The 12878-nt window shown below is 55.0% G+C and overlaps 6 protein-coding genes across 6 annotated transcripts; 3 read left to right on the forward strand and 3 right to left on the reverse strand.

Moving 5' to 3' along the window:
• Nucleotides 1-491: 491 nt before the first annotated feature.
• On the forward strand, nt 492-3240 carry SODALDRAFT_391021 (maltose permease MAL31; the record flags this gene model as incomplete). Its single annotated transcript, XM_028615244.1, has 6 exons — nt 492-742; nt 905-1296; nt 1422-1827; nt 1945-2304; nt 2385-2475; nt 2552-3240. 6 exons carry the CDS (start codon nt 492-494, stop codon nt 2804-2806), a joined length of 1755 nt encoding a protein of 584 aa, XP_028469756.1. The 3' UTR covers nt 2807-3240.
• Nucleotides 3241-3894: 654 nt separating this feature from the next.
• SODALDRAFT_374342 (hypothetical protein) lies at nt 3895-4279 on the reverse strand (the record flags this gene model as incomplete). The annotated part of the gene is made up of 2 exons (XM_028614667.1): nt 3895-4111; nt 4184-4279. The coding sequence occupies 2 exons, from the start codon at nt 4277-4279 to the stop codon at nt 3974-3976; spliced, it is 234 nt and encodes a 77-aa protein (XP_028469757.1). The 3' UTR covers nt 3895-3973.
• Nucleotides 4280-4382: 103 nt separating this feature from the next.
• Nucleotides 4383-5321, forward strand: SODALDRAFT_248038 (DUF706-domain-containing protein; the record flags this gene model as incomplete). The annotated part of the gene is made up of 1 exon (XM_028607405.1): nt 4383-5321. A coding segment is annotated over one exon (939 nt), but the record flags the coding sequence as incomplete, so codon positions are not given.
• Nucleotides 5322-5423: 102 nt separating this feature from the next.
• SODALDRAFT_4199 (hypothetical protein) lies at nt 5424-6005 on the reverse strand. The gene has a single exon (XM_028615355.1). The coding sequence runs from the start codon at nt 5892-5894 to the stop codon at nt 5526-5528; it is 369 nt and encodes a 122-aa protein (XP_028469759.1). The 5' UTR covers nt 5895-6005; the 3' UTR covers nt 5424-5525.
• A 767-nt stretch (nt 6006-6772) lies between these two features.
• Nucleotides 6773-10143, forward strand: SODALDRAFT_341578 (Cas1p-domain-containing protein; the record flags this gene model as incomplete). The annotated part of the gene is made up of 4 exons (XM_028613043.1): nt 6773-7575; nt 7762-9168; nt 9199-9576; nt 9619-10143. The coding sequence occupies exons 1-4, from the start codon at nt 7267-7269 to the stop codon at nt 10141-10143; spliced, it is 2619 nt and encodes an 872-aa protein (XP_028469760.1). The 5' UTR covers nt 6773-7266.
• A 1164-nt stretch (nt 10144-11307) lies between these two features.
• SODALDRAFT_318742 (pyruvate dehydrogenase protein X component) lies at nt 11308-12862 on the reverse strand (the record flags this gene model as incomplete). Its single annotated transcript, XM_028609398.1, has 2 exons — nt 11308-12378; nt 12554-12862. 2 exons carry the CDS (start codon nt 12860-12862, stop codon nt 11308-11310), a joined length of 1380 nt encoding a protein of 459 aa, XP_028469761.1.
• Nucleotides 12863-12878: the final 16 nt, after the last annotated feature.

The following is a 12878-nucleotide window of genomic DNA, read 5'->3' on the forward strand; positions in this document are numbered from 1 at the left end:
TGTTCTCCTCGGTCAACCATCGACGAACGAACGCACCATTTTTGTACTCCGTAAGCATAACCTGGGGTTCAGTGTCCAGCGAAGGGCAAAGGAGAAAAATCACTACCTAGAGTGAAAGTCCCCGGTGTCGGTTTCTGTCTGTTCCCGTCGCTTCCCCGGGTTCCCCTCGGTGATCTACGTTCAACCCCGTGGAGTTGTTGGAATCTTGGCCCGGTCTGTTGGTGTTGGTACATGAACTTGACTGTACTTTTCGTCCCACATTTGAGGACTTTGAGGACGCAACCGCCCGCCCGGCACTTCAACTAATTCTTCCCCGAAAGTTTTATTTCTTTTCAACTTTGTATTTGTACAGCCTCGTTTATTCATTCTTCCGCCTCGTCGACTTTTTTTTTTTTTCCGCGGGGGGGAGTTGTCTGGTCTCAAACTTGGGTGTGTTTCTGACCGGCCAATTCACCTTTCATTCCATATTGTCTTTGGATGTTTTTTTCATCATGGCCGAAAAATCCGGCCAAGACGTCGTCGCTCCGGCGCCTAGCCGTCCGTCCCACGACGAGAATAACGGCCACGACCACGACCACGACCACGACCATGGCCACGTCCCGAAGCTGTCCGCCGCCTTCGTTCAGGATGCGAAATCCGCTTCCGACAAGGAGCGAAAGATGACCCTGCTTCAGGGTGTCCGCTTGTATCCCAAGGCCATTGGCTGGAGTATGCTCATCTCTACGTGTATCGTCATGGAAGGGTAGGTCTTGGACGGTCCTGGGCGGGATATTCACTCATTCATTCATTCGTTTGCTTTTCCCTTCTCTCATTTTTGTATTTTATTTTATTGTTTGTTATTCTTGTTTACTTTCCTCCCCATGGCCAAAACATGCTAAAAATAAGGCAACACCTGCGCGGGCAGATATGACATCTCCCTCGTCTCCAACTTCTTCGCCTTCCCCCAGTTCAACCAAAAGTTCGGCGACCTCCAGCCTAACGGCTCGTACGAAATCTCCGCCGCCTGGCAGGCCGGTCTGACCAACGGCGTAGCTGTCGGTGAGATCATCGGCCTCTTCATCAACGGCTACGTCTCCGAACGCTTCGGCTACCGCTGGACCGTCATCACCGCTCTCGTCTGCCTCACCGGCTTCATCGCCATCTTTTTCACCGCCCAGAACGTCCAGACCTTGCTGGTCGCCGAAATCCTCTGCGGTCTCCCCTGGGGCGTCTTCCAGACCCTCACCATCACCTACGCCTCCGAGGTCTGCCCTATTGCCCTCCGTGGCCACCTGACCACCTATGTCAACTTTTGCTGTGCGTATTTCCACCTCCCCAGGCCACTCATCATCGAGTCTAGCCCCCATCGGTCGTTCGACGTTACTTCGCCATGGATGAATTCAAAAGACGAATGGAAATTAGTACTGACCGTTTCACCTCAGGGGGCCTGGGTCAGCTCATCGGCGTCGGCGTCATCTCATCCATGATCGACAGACAGGATGAATGGTCGTTCCGCATCCCCTACGCCCTGCAGTGGATGTGGCCCGTACCTCTGATCCTCGGCGTCTTCTTCGCCCCCGAGTCGCCCTGGTGGCTCGTCCGCAAGGGCAAGCTGGACGAGGCCAAAAAGTCGTTGCTGCGCCTGACCAGCAAGAACGACGAGACCGACTTTGACGCCGACGAGACGGTCGCCATGATGGTGCACACGGCCGCCCTGGAAGAGAAGATCACTTCCGGCGTGTCCTACTGGGACTGCTTCCGCGGTATCGACCTGCGCCGGACCGAGATCGTCTGCTGCGTCTGGGCTACCCAGAACCTCAGCGGCAACTCCTTCTCCAACTATTCCACGTGAGCATTGTCCCCTTATCCTTAACGTGGATGTATACTGTCACCGTGCGGCGGAGCCCCTGCATGGTGCGACTTTTCGTCCCTCCGTCGATGCTAATTCCGAGCTTTGTCGATCAGGTACTTCCTGACGCAGGCCGGTCTCTCCACCGAGAATGCGTACAGTTTCGCCATGGGCCAGTATGCCATCAACATGGTCGGCGTGTTTGGCGCGTGGGGCCTCATGTCGTGGGGCATCGGTCGTAGACGGTTGTATATTGGTGGCCTGATGGGCCTCTTCTCCATGCTCCTGATCATGGGCTTCCTCGGGCTCGTCCCCGCGTCGAACCGGGATCAGGGCGCCATGGCGACCGGCAGCATCATGATCGCCTGGGCCCTCTTCTATCAGCTCACAGTTGGAACCATCACGTATTCGCTAGTCGCCGAGCTGCCGTCTCGTAGGCTGCAGATCAAGACAGTCGTACTCGGCCGAAACCTCTAGTGAGTCCTCTTCCCCATTGTCCACATCACCCTCATCACCGTCCGATTCAAAGTGACAGGCTCAGCTGACTGGTTGGCAGCAACGTCGTGGGCATCGTCAACAACGTCATCACCCCGTACATGCTGAACCCCACAGCGTGGAATTGGCAAAACTTTGCCGGCTTCTTCTGGGTAAGCAAGTCTATACACAGTAGCCCTTCCTTTTCCCCGTTTTGATCATCTCCGGTTGACAAATGACAAAAAACAGGCCGGATTGTGTTTCCTGTGTCTCGTGTATGCTTTCTTCCGGCTGCCGGAACCTCGCGGGCGCACCTTCGCCGAGCTCGACGTTCTCTTCGAGCACAAGGTCAGCGCTCGGAAGTTCGACAAGACCAAGGTGGACGTGTTCCAGGAGGATGTCGCGGGCGAGGGTCTAATTAGCAACTTCCACGGGCGGATAACGGGCCCCTCTGCGAAGACGACGACGACAACAACAACAACAACAACAACAACGGGCGCGTAAGTATACTGAAGAGTGCCGAGGGAAACTTGTTGGACTGGTGCCGGGGTAAATCTCCGCTGCCGCGTGGTGCGCAGATGATTTGGAACTTCCAGGGTCGTCCGTTACCCAGTACCTCGGGGCCATAATATACCGCACGACCACCCTATGATCGTCGACATCAGCGACGGAAAAGGGCTGCGAGTTGTATCCGTCCTCATCACGGCGATCATGGACCCATGGTGGCACGCGCCATGTCGCTTCCGCTTTGCGTGGCTGGCTACCGGGTTGGAAAGTTGGATAAGATGATGGGGTTCATGGAAGTGGTGTATATTATATATGCGATCGATGATATTCGTACATACCATAAGGTAGTCGTAATATGCGTTGTGATTTTGTAATCTAGCAGCTTCCCTAAGGTACTTGAGTCATAGTTTTTTGCGACTTGGCTGACCCTGGGCTTTTTGTCCAAATTCCCAAGTCATTGTGCCATAGCAATCGGGGCACGACGGTAGTATGCTATAGTGTATAGGAGAGAAAGGGAAGAAATGCCAGGTAAACAGAAGACCAAAAAAAAAAAAGTGAATAGAAAAGTCCCACCTCTGTTGTCTCGTGATGTTGATCCGAGTGGACTTGGGTGGACTTGGGTGGACTTGGGATGGAGAACAGGACCCGCTCAGGTACGCATTACAGGTACCACGGGCCAAAGTGCCTGATACGATTTGCGATGGGAATAATTAGGTAGGTACACAAGCTACCTTGACACGGCTACGATGCTAGGTGAAGTCACTTCCACCGACGGAATGGTCATACCTCTAAAAAGTCGAGGTAGCGACTTTGGTCTTCGTATTGAATTAACAAGATGGTTCACCCAACAATTTCTTGAATACGAAGAAGGTACGGAAGGTACATTCCAGCTACCCTTCCGGGCCTTTAATCACAGTGGTAGGGAAATGGGGCAGTAGTACCAGAAGCGGTGTAGCCAGGAGTTGACTTTGTTCCGTTCTTACGGTACCCCTTTCGTCACTCACCGAAATATGCAGAATGAATCGTCGGCGCCTGGCATTTTAGCTCCCAACTTCTTCCCACATATGACTTCGTCGACCCCGACAAATCCTGTTCTCCGAACACACACCGCGCCGTAATACACCTTGTTTACACCGGCGTTATGTCCCAGGAAGTTTCAATCGGCTAGTCGCCGTCGTCATAGGGGCGATTATTGCCGCCAATGAAGACCTTGGATTTCCCCATTTGACGATCCCACTGGTTTGACTGGGGATAGTCTTTCAAAGGTTCTTTTCCTTTATCTTTTCTCTCGTTCGCCGCAGTCTGGTGAGGTGATCTCTGTGAGGCTATAAGAGCCAGGGACGTGGTCACTGTCAGTCTTTTATGCTGACGCACGTTTGTCATCTTCACCTTATCCATCGCCTGCCGCCATCTGCGTCGTTTAATGCCCAGGTTTTTGATCTTCAAGTGATACCAAGGCAGCCCAGTCATAGTTTTTCTTTTCTTTTTTCTTTTTCTTTTTGTCGCCAAAAGCTCGACAGTTCAGTCCATCATGGTCACGGCAGCAAGGCTCTTCTTCCACACAGGCCCCGTCGGCGGGCAGGCCCTCGAGGCGACGGAAGACCTCATCGACGAAGTCAACATGATCAAAGGCAAGAAGCCCACGATGATGGCGAAGAAATACCCACGAGCAGCTACCGAGACGGCCTCCCACCTGGAGTCCCGGTTCGACGCCGACAAGGACAAGACAATGTTCCGGCAATACACGGAAGCATGCGAGCGAGTCAAGTCATTCTACGCAGAGCAGCACCGAAAGCAAACCGTCGACTTCAACCTCGCAGCGCGGGAAAAGTTCGCCATCGACGACACGTCGCCGCCGCGCGACGAGATGACCATCTGGGAAGCCATGGAGAAGCTCAACACGCTGGTGGACGAGTCGGACCCGGACACGGAGCTGTCGCAGATCCAGCACCTCCTGCAGACGGCCGAGGCGATGCGACGCGACGGCAAGCCCCGCTGGATGCAGGTCACGGGTCTGGTGCACGACCTGGGCAAGCTGCTCTACTTCTACGGCGCCGAGGGCCAGTGGGACGTCGTGGGCGACACGTTCCCCGTGGGGTGCGCCTTTGACGACCGCATTGTCCTGCCCGAGACGTTCTCTGCCAACCCGGACGCGTCGCACCCGGTCTACTCGACCCAGTTTGGCATGTACGCGCCTGGGTGCGGGGTTGCGAAGCTGCTTATGAGCTGGGGACACGATGAGTACATGTACCAGGTGTGCGCGCGCCAGTCGCGGCTGCCGAGGGAGGCTCTGGCCATGATTCGGTACCATTCTTTCTACGCGTGGCACCGCGAGGGGGCGTATCACGAGTTTATGCGCGAGGGCGACCAGGAGCTGCTGGATGCTGTTCGGGCGTTTAACCCTTATGATCTGTACAGCAAAAGCGACGATGCGCCTACTGTGGAGGAACTGAAGCCGCATTACCTTGAGTTGATTGATGAGTTTTTCCCTCAAAGGGTTATTAGGTGGTGAGGTGGGGGCAACGGTATACCCTGCTATGGCGTTTGGTTCTATTTCCCCACTCCTAATATTTCGTCCTCTACCGCATGTTAATAGGTCAGGACGCTTCGTGTTACTGGCACGAAAACTTTGCAATTCCCTGACCAAATGAGAGAAACAAGAGATGCAGGCCCATCGTCAGACACTGGACTCAAAACTTGGTCCGCATCCCTGACCTTAGTACTGAGTAAGCACTAGTGAGGAATAAGAAAAAGAAGGGGTTTGGTCTTTGGATTGAAACCCTGTCACGTGAGACGGTAAAGGACGATAAGCATCGTCGGCAAAGCACGCAAAAATCGATCGACCCAGAGACAAATTCATCTTGGCAACAAACTGCGCCGCACCGAATTCCCCAATGCCGGGAAAAGCCAAGCCGGGCAAAACTGGACGAAGGAGCACGACCAGCGACCGTGAAGGCCGTGATCCGGGAACCGAAAGCCGGGTTTTCGGAAGAGTGAAACAGGACGAGGAGAACAATAAGATCCGGAAAAGGGGAAGATGAAGATGAGAAGAAAACAATGTTTTGGCTAAAATGGGCCCGGCCATACGAAGAAGGGAATCTTTATTACTTTGTACTTTTTCCCTCCCGGCGTGTACCGTATGTTACGCTGCGAAGAGGACCGCCATGTCGGCGATTCCTTACTACATACTGCTTATTATCCCCTGGGGGTTCGTTCCCGTTTCCTTCATCCGTCACCGTCTGGACAATCATGGAACTTCCCGTTCTAAAGTGATGCTTAATCAATTTTAGTCAACCTTGGTTCTTCTGATGCGACCCAGCTGGAGGAATGGATCGATGGCCCTTTTAGCCCCGGAAACTAGAGACGGACTGGAATAAGTCCAATTGCTTCGCCACTTTTACGTCGCCATGGCCTCCTCGCCTGGTCCCCCTTCTTTTCTTCCCTTTCTCCGATTAGCGGGGAAAGAGAAAGAGATAATATGTATTTACAGTGCAAAATATTGTGTTTGCATTCCGTGACAAGCAAGTAAAAATGAAGATGAAGCCTTGGACAATAAAAATTCTGATGAAGGCTGACGACGTCAGCCGCCGATCCCCCTGGACTAATGGGCTTGTGTTGCTTGGCTGTCAGGGGCGTAAGAGCAAGAGATCGGCAATCCAGTGTATTTCATCGCATTTCAACGGAGACACGACTGTCGATCTCGACTTGTCCATCACAGATAATGCATAAGGTAGCTTTAATACCTGTAGGTATCCGTACTCGCAACGCCTTGGTTACGGGATACGTCCCCGTCGCTCTCCGTCCCTCCCCGCCTCGTCACTCGTCACTTCCCTGCTTTCGCCTTCTCTTGCCTTCAGTTCAGGCCCCCCCCCACTTCCCTTCTTTTCCCAGTTTTGCGTTGCCTCTATCGTTTCATCTTTTGAGTCCGTTCGAAGTACTTCGAAATTACATAACAAACGTATATGCCCATATTCCTTCCTTTACCAGGGACAGTACATGGCTTAATTCTTCTGACCGGCCTCACTCTTAGTCTCTCCTTCCTCAACACTACGTTTCCATTCTCTTCGACTCTTTGGCCCTTCGTCTCTTCGACCACACATTCGCTACCTTAATATTCCGCCCTTCTCCTTTGACTGTTCCTACTATTCCTTTCCTTTCCATCTTTCTTTGAATCTTCCCATTTCCTTCGGGAACCCCTTTCTTACCTAGTCATTTTAGTATAGCGTCGTCCCGAGCTAGGAGCCGTTCCAACGGTCAACCGTTGCAGAATAAACCCGCCTTGGCGTTCTTCGTTCCTGGGCCCCTGCTTGTTCATGCGCACACCTTGCCCCGGGCCGAGGGCCAGCTAATAAGAAACGATCGCATGAAATCTAGATATCCTCCACGAAGGCGGAGTTGGTAGATCACGATCTTTTGGGTTTTGTTTCGACCCCAAGACCGACTACTTCCCGGCCACCATGGAGTCGCTCTTCTCGAGGCTTCTCCGCATCGTCGCTGGCGCTCTGTTCGTCCTGATCATCGCCCACCGCACGTTTCTTTTCCATCATGATGACCCCTACCGCTGTCGTCCGGTGCTCAACTCGGGTTACTGGGCTGATCCCCCAGACGAGAACGGCAGTCGTGCACCTTTCGAAAACTGGCGAGTCGATGGCTGCCTCCTTCACCAATACTCTTCGGAAGACATCCGTCAGTGCTTCCAAGGCCGTTATGCCTTGTTTGGTGGCGACTCGACCACGCGCCAGGTCGCCTTTGGTCTCGGTCGTTTGGTATGTCACGTTCCTTATCTACTCCCCATACAATAGAATAATAGTAGTGTATACTATACTGTACAGCACTGCGCGAGATCCAGTGTACCGCTTTTCCCAGTCTCGACAGCCCCCGTCGTTTGCCACAGTCGTCACCTTGGCAAAGTAAAGAGTCTTTTAACTGATCTTGCCGTCCTTCTCCAACAGCTCGAACGCGATGAGGCCGTCTGGCAGCATAAGCACATGGACATCCACCGCTCCTTCAACCTGACATACCACGGCGTCCAGATCCAGCAGCACTGGAATCCTTACCTCAAGATCGCCGGCGAAGAACCTTACGAGGCTTTCGGTGAGCAGGTCGAACTTATTGGTCGGGAACACAAGAACCCGCCCACATCCTTCGACGACCAGGAGGGCCCCGCCCTCGTCATGCTGGGCGTCGGCGCCTGGTTCACGAAACCGAGCAATGGCTACGAAGATCCCGTGGAGGCCGAGGCCGAGACCATGCGCAACGTCTCCGATGCCATTGGCAACAGGCGGGACTGGCTCAGGGAGCCCATGCATCCCATCGATGGCATCGGTAACCAGGTCTTCTTCGCTCCGCCATCTGGACCTTACTACACCGGTGACGACGCCGAGAAACGCAAAGAACGCCTCGCTATGGGTAGTAAGGTCAAGGAGATTCAAAACTGGATGGCCACCGATATCTCTGAAGGCGACTATAACCTCGACCTGGCTTGGGCCCTTGCTGGCACCGTCGAGGACCAGAACGACACCTTTGTTGATCCCCATGGCACCGGCTTCCACGTCACTGACGGCGTCGCGGAAACCAAGGCCAACATCTTGTTGAACCTGCGCTGCAACGCCGTCCTCGACCGCATCCAGGGGTACCCATACACTCGCACCTGTTGTACCGACTACGGCAATAAGAACCTGACACAGACCATCCTCGTCGCCGCCGGCATGATCTACCTAACCGCCTGCGTCCTTTTCGACACTGCCAACCTCGTTGTGACGCGTCAAGGGAAGCCCCGAGTCGGTTGGTCCTGGCTCGGCATGGACACCGGCGCCTTCGTCATGGCCGTGCTGATGTGCTTCTACGCCGACCGCACCCAACTGTTCGCCAAGAAGGAGAAGAACTGGTCGTGGACCGACTTCATCGTCTTCTCCGTACCCTCTATCATCCTCGCCCTCATCACCATCCGCAAGTCTAAGCCGCCCCCTCCCCGCCGTGGGGGTGCCGATAACCCGGCCGCCGTCGACCCGACCAAGCAAGCCGACCAGCCATTCCTCTCCCGTGAGCAGACCGACGAGTGGAAGGGCTGGATGCAGGCCCTCATCCTCATCTATCACTGGACCTCGGCCAAACACTCGTCCAGCATCTACATTTTCGTCCGCCTTTGCGTCGCCGCCTACCTCTTCCAAACCGGATACGGACACACCACCTATTTCCTCAAGAAGAAGGATTTCTCCTTCCACCGCGTGGCCTCCGTCCTGCTTCGCCTCAACCTTCTCCCGTGTACACTGATCTACTTCATGAACACGGACTACATGTTCTACTACTTCTCGCCGCTGTGTAGCTTCTGGTTCCTCATCGTCTACCTGACGCTCGCCGTCCGGAACAAATCCAACGACGACACGCAGTTCGTCCTCGCCAAGACCTGCATCTCGGCCGTGCTGGTCGCTGTCACCATGCTCGCCACCCCTCTGAACCGCTGGGCCTTCTGGGTCCTGCGAACCGTCTTCCACATCCAGTGGAGCGTCCAGGAGTGGGAGTATCGCGTCGCCCTGGACCTCTTCGTTGTCTACACCGGCATGCTGGCAGCCCTGGCCTACGTCAAGTTGAAGGAGGACGTCCGCGCTCCTCTGCGCTGGGCGATGGCTCTTCTCGGCTCGGCCGTCATTGGCGGTTACTCATACGCCTCCGTGTCCGTGTCCGTCGCCGACTACAGGCACTGGCACCCGTACACCGCCTTCGTGCCCATTTTTGCTTTCATCGCCGTGCGCAACGTCTCGGGCCCTGTGCGGAACTACTACTCTGCCGCCATGGCCTGGCTCGGCAAGTGCTCGCTTGAGACCTACACGCTGCAGTTCCACATGTTCCTGGCCGCCGATACCAAGGCCGTCTTGCTCGTCGACGGCCTGTTTGGGGGCGGCGACTACACCATCTTGGGCGATCGCTGGCGCTCGCTCGTGGTGGTCGTCCCCGTCTTCATCTGGGTGAGCTCCATCACTGCGACGGCGACGGGACATCTCGTCAAGCTTCTGTTGACTACTCCCACGCCGCCGGACAATGGCGGACATCACGCCTCTCCCGACTCATCGACGGCGGCGGATCTTGAGAAGAACGAGGAGGGGTTTGAAGACGATTCGCGTGCTGGTTTGCTTGGTGCTTCTCGATCCGCCGTCTCGCGATGGCGCCGCACCAAGTACATCCCCACCATGCGGTCCATTGCCTACTCGCCCCAGGCGCGTATCGTCCTCATTTTTCTCATCATGTGGTTCCTCAACCTCATTCAGTCGATCCCGGATCGGACTGTCCCTGACGGATACACTCCGACCAACGCCGTCAAGGCGCAATCTGGGTGAAGGAGATCCGGGTAGTAAGAACAACAATGGCGGCGTCATACGAAATTATTTGACTAGGAAACGTGACACAGCACTGCTGGATGGGTCTGGAGTACACGCATCTAGCTTTGGATTGTTTGATTCATTTCTCCCGTTACTTTACACCATTGGGTTTTGGGGCGGCGTAGCGGCTTGGATGGTTCGGGTACTATGGACGTGTAACATAAAAAATAATGAGCGACTGCATAGATTCTTTTGAGTGTTCTTGGTTATTTTGTGATCTTACTGGCGCTGCTCCACGAGGACGTTTTGTTACCACAATATGTCATAATAACATGCAAGGTGTTGCTTATACCTCGTGAGGATGGATCCCTCGATAGTTCATAGATGTCACTGAATCTTCCGTAAATTCTGCATACTGTAGACATTAGCTGATGACACAGTACGCCATGCATTGGCAGATGGGTAACACTCTAGAGGAATATGAGAGTGGCTTTATTTCACAGGACGATGAAAACAATGTAAATCTGGGCTTTTTTATAAAAAGAAAGTTGTAAGAAAGTTGTAAGTCTTGTCAGAATGGCAGAATGGCAATTTTTGGTGCGAGGCCCTTTTCATCCAAGAATATGAAAACGGATCATACGCTTAACTTGGGTCCTAGAGAGCAGTGTGACAAGCCCATCTGTCGAAGAGGAGAGAGAACACGGTCGGGAAAACATAAATAGGATTGGATATGAAAAAAAAAAATTGGCAACTGCCTGTATTCTAGGGAAGCAAAAGGGAAACTCAATGTACAAGACAACAAAACCCGTTCCCTGCAACCCGACGAGGTAAAGCAGCATTACTGACTGACAGAGAGATCAACGCAACTGTACACGGGACTCAGGTGCTGGACACCCCCCTTTCGTTTTCGTTTCCCCATCTGCAGCCGGGAAGGTGAGGGTTACTTACTCTTCCCAGCTCCAAATATCCCAGTCTCGAAAATGTGAGGGATGTCTGAGAGGTAGAGGTAGAAGAACTCCGACGGGTGGAAAAAAAAAAAGCAACTCCAGCTATTCCCCCCCTCGCCGCAAGAATAATTTTTCCCCCCGTTTCCTTCTATAGTCTCGAGAGCGCGACGCTGTGGAAACAGTCTTTCCCCCTTTCACCCAACCCCCCGATCTCGACAACAGCGATAGGACGCGGCTATAGAAGAAGCTGGAGAGGGTTCTCAAGCACCTTCTTGAGCTCCTTCAGGTACTCGGCGCCGACGGCACCGTCGACGACGCGGTGGTCGAAGCTGCCGGTGATCTTGATCTGGTCGTCCCACTCGACGCCGGTGGAGCCGTCGTCGTTCTCGGCGGGGACGGCGACCTTCTTGGTGCTGCCGATGGCGAGGATGGTGGACTGGGGCGGGTTGATGATGGCGGAGAAGTGGTCGACGGCGGGGTTCATGCCCATGTTGGAGATGGAGATGGAGCCGCCCTGGTACTGCTCGGGCTTGAGCTTGTTGTCGCGGGCCAGCGCGGCGAGGGCCTTGACCTGGGCCGAGATGGACTCGAGCCCGCGGGCCTCGACGCCGGTGACGATCGGGGTGATGAGGCCGGTCGGGGTGGCGACGGCGACGGAGACGTCGACGGTCTTGTGCTGCCGGATGACGTCGCCGCGCCACGAGGCGTTGACCTGCGGCACCTTGCGCGAGGCCACGGCGATGGCCTTGATGAGGAAGTCGTTGACCGAGAGCTTGTAGCTGCCCTCGCTGGCGGCGTTGAGGGCGGCGCGGAGCTTGAGGAGCTTGCTGACGGAGATGGAGCTGGTGACGAAGAAGTGCGGGCTGTTCTGCACGGATTCCTGCAGGCGCGAGGCGATCACCTTGCGCATGCCGCTGATGGGCACGTCCTCGTAGGTGGCGCCGGGGGCGGAGGCGGCGGTGGCAGGCGAGGCGACGGCCTTCTTGACGTCCTCCTCGGTGATCTTACCGCCCTTTCCGGTGCCCTGGACGTCGTCCACCTTGATGCCGTTCTCCCTGGCGAGGCGGATGGCGGCCGGGGTCGCGTTGGGGTGGCGGTCAAGGGAAGGCTCGAGGAGGCCGCCGGTCGACTGGGAAGCGGGCTCGGGTTCGGGCGCGGGGGTAGGGGCGGGCGCGGGCTGGGAGCTGCTGAATTCGGTCTTCTCCTCCTTCGCGGCGGGCTTGGGGGCGTCGCCTCCGGCATCGGCGGCGGTAAAGCCCTCGAAGGAGCTGACATCGGTGCCTTCCTCGACGAGAACAGCAATCGGCTAGACGAAGGTTATTCAGTTAGATGAATTGTTCTCGAGATTGCCAGTGTATTGAAGAGAAGGAGCGGATGAGGTAGAACGGGAGAGAGATATAAAGGGGGGGGGAGGGGAAAAAAAGGGAAAAAAAGAAAGAAAAAAGAAAAAAGAAAGAAGAAAAAAAGAGAAAGTTGCATACGCTGCCAACGGGGACGTCCTTCTCGCCAGTCTCCTTCAAAAGCTTCGCAACGACACCCTCCTCTTGGAACTCAAAGTCCATCTGGGCCTTGTCGGTCTCAATCTCAACAAGCACCTCACCGGGCGCGATGGTATCGCCGGGCTTCTTCTGCCAAGCGCCAATACCGCCGGCCGTCATGGTAGGCGATAGCGCCGGCATCTTGATGACAGTGTGCGGCGGATACGAGGCGTAGAGGCGGATCGTCTGATAGAGGCCATTCCGGAGGAGACCCTGGGAGAGGGCACCCCTTCGTAGTACGGTGGAAATCATTCTGAGAGATGGGGGG

The sequence above is a fragment of the Sodiomyces alkalinus genome, assembly GCF_003711515.1.
Source record: "Sodiomyces alkalinus F11 unplaced genomic scaffold SODALscaffold_1, whole genome shotgun sequence".
Taxonomy (NCBI): Eukaryota; Fungi; Ascomycota; class Sordariomycetes; order Glomerellales; family Plectosphaerellaceae; genus Sodiomyces; species Sodiomyces alkalinus.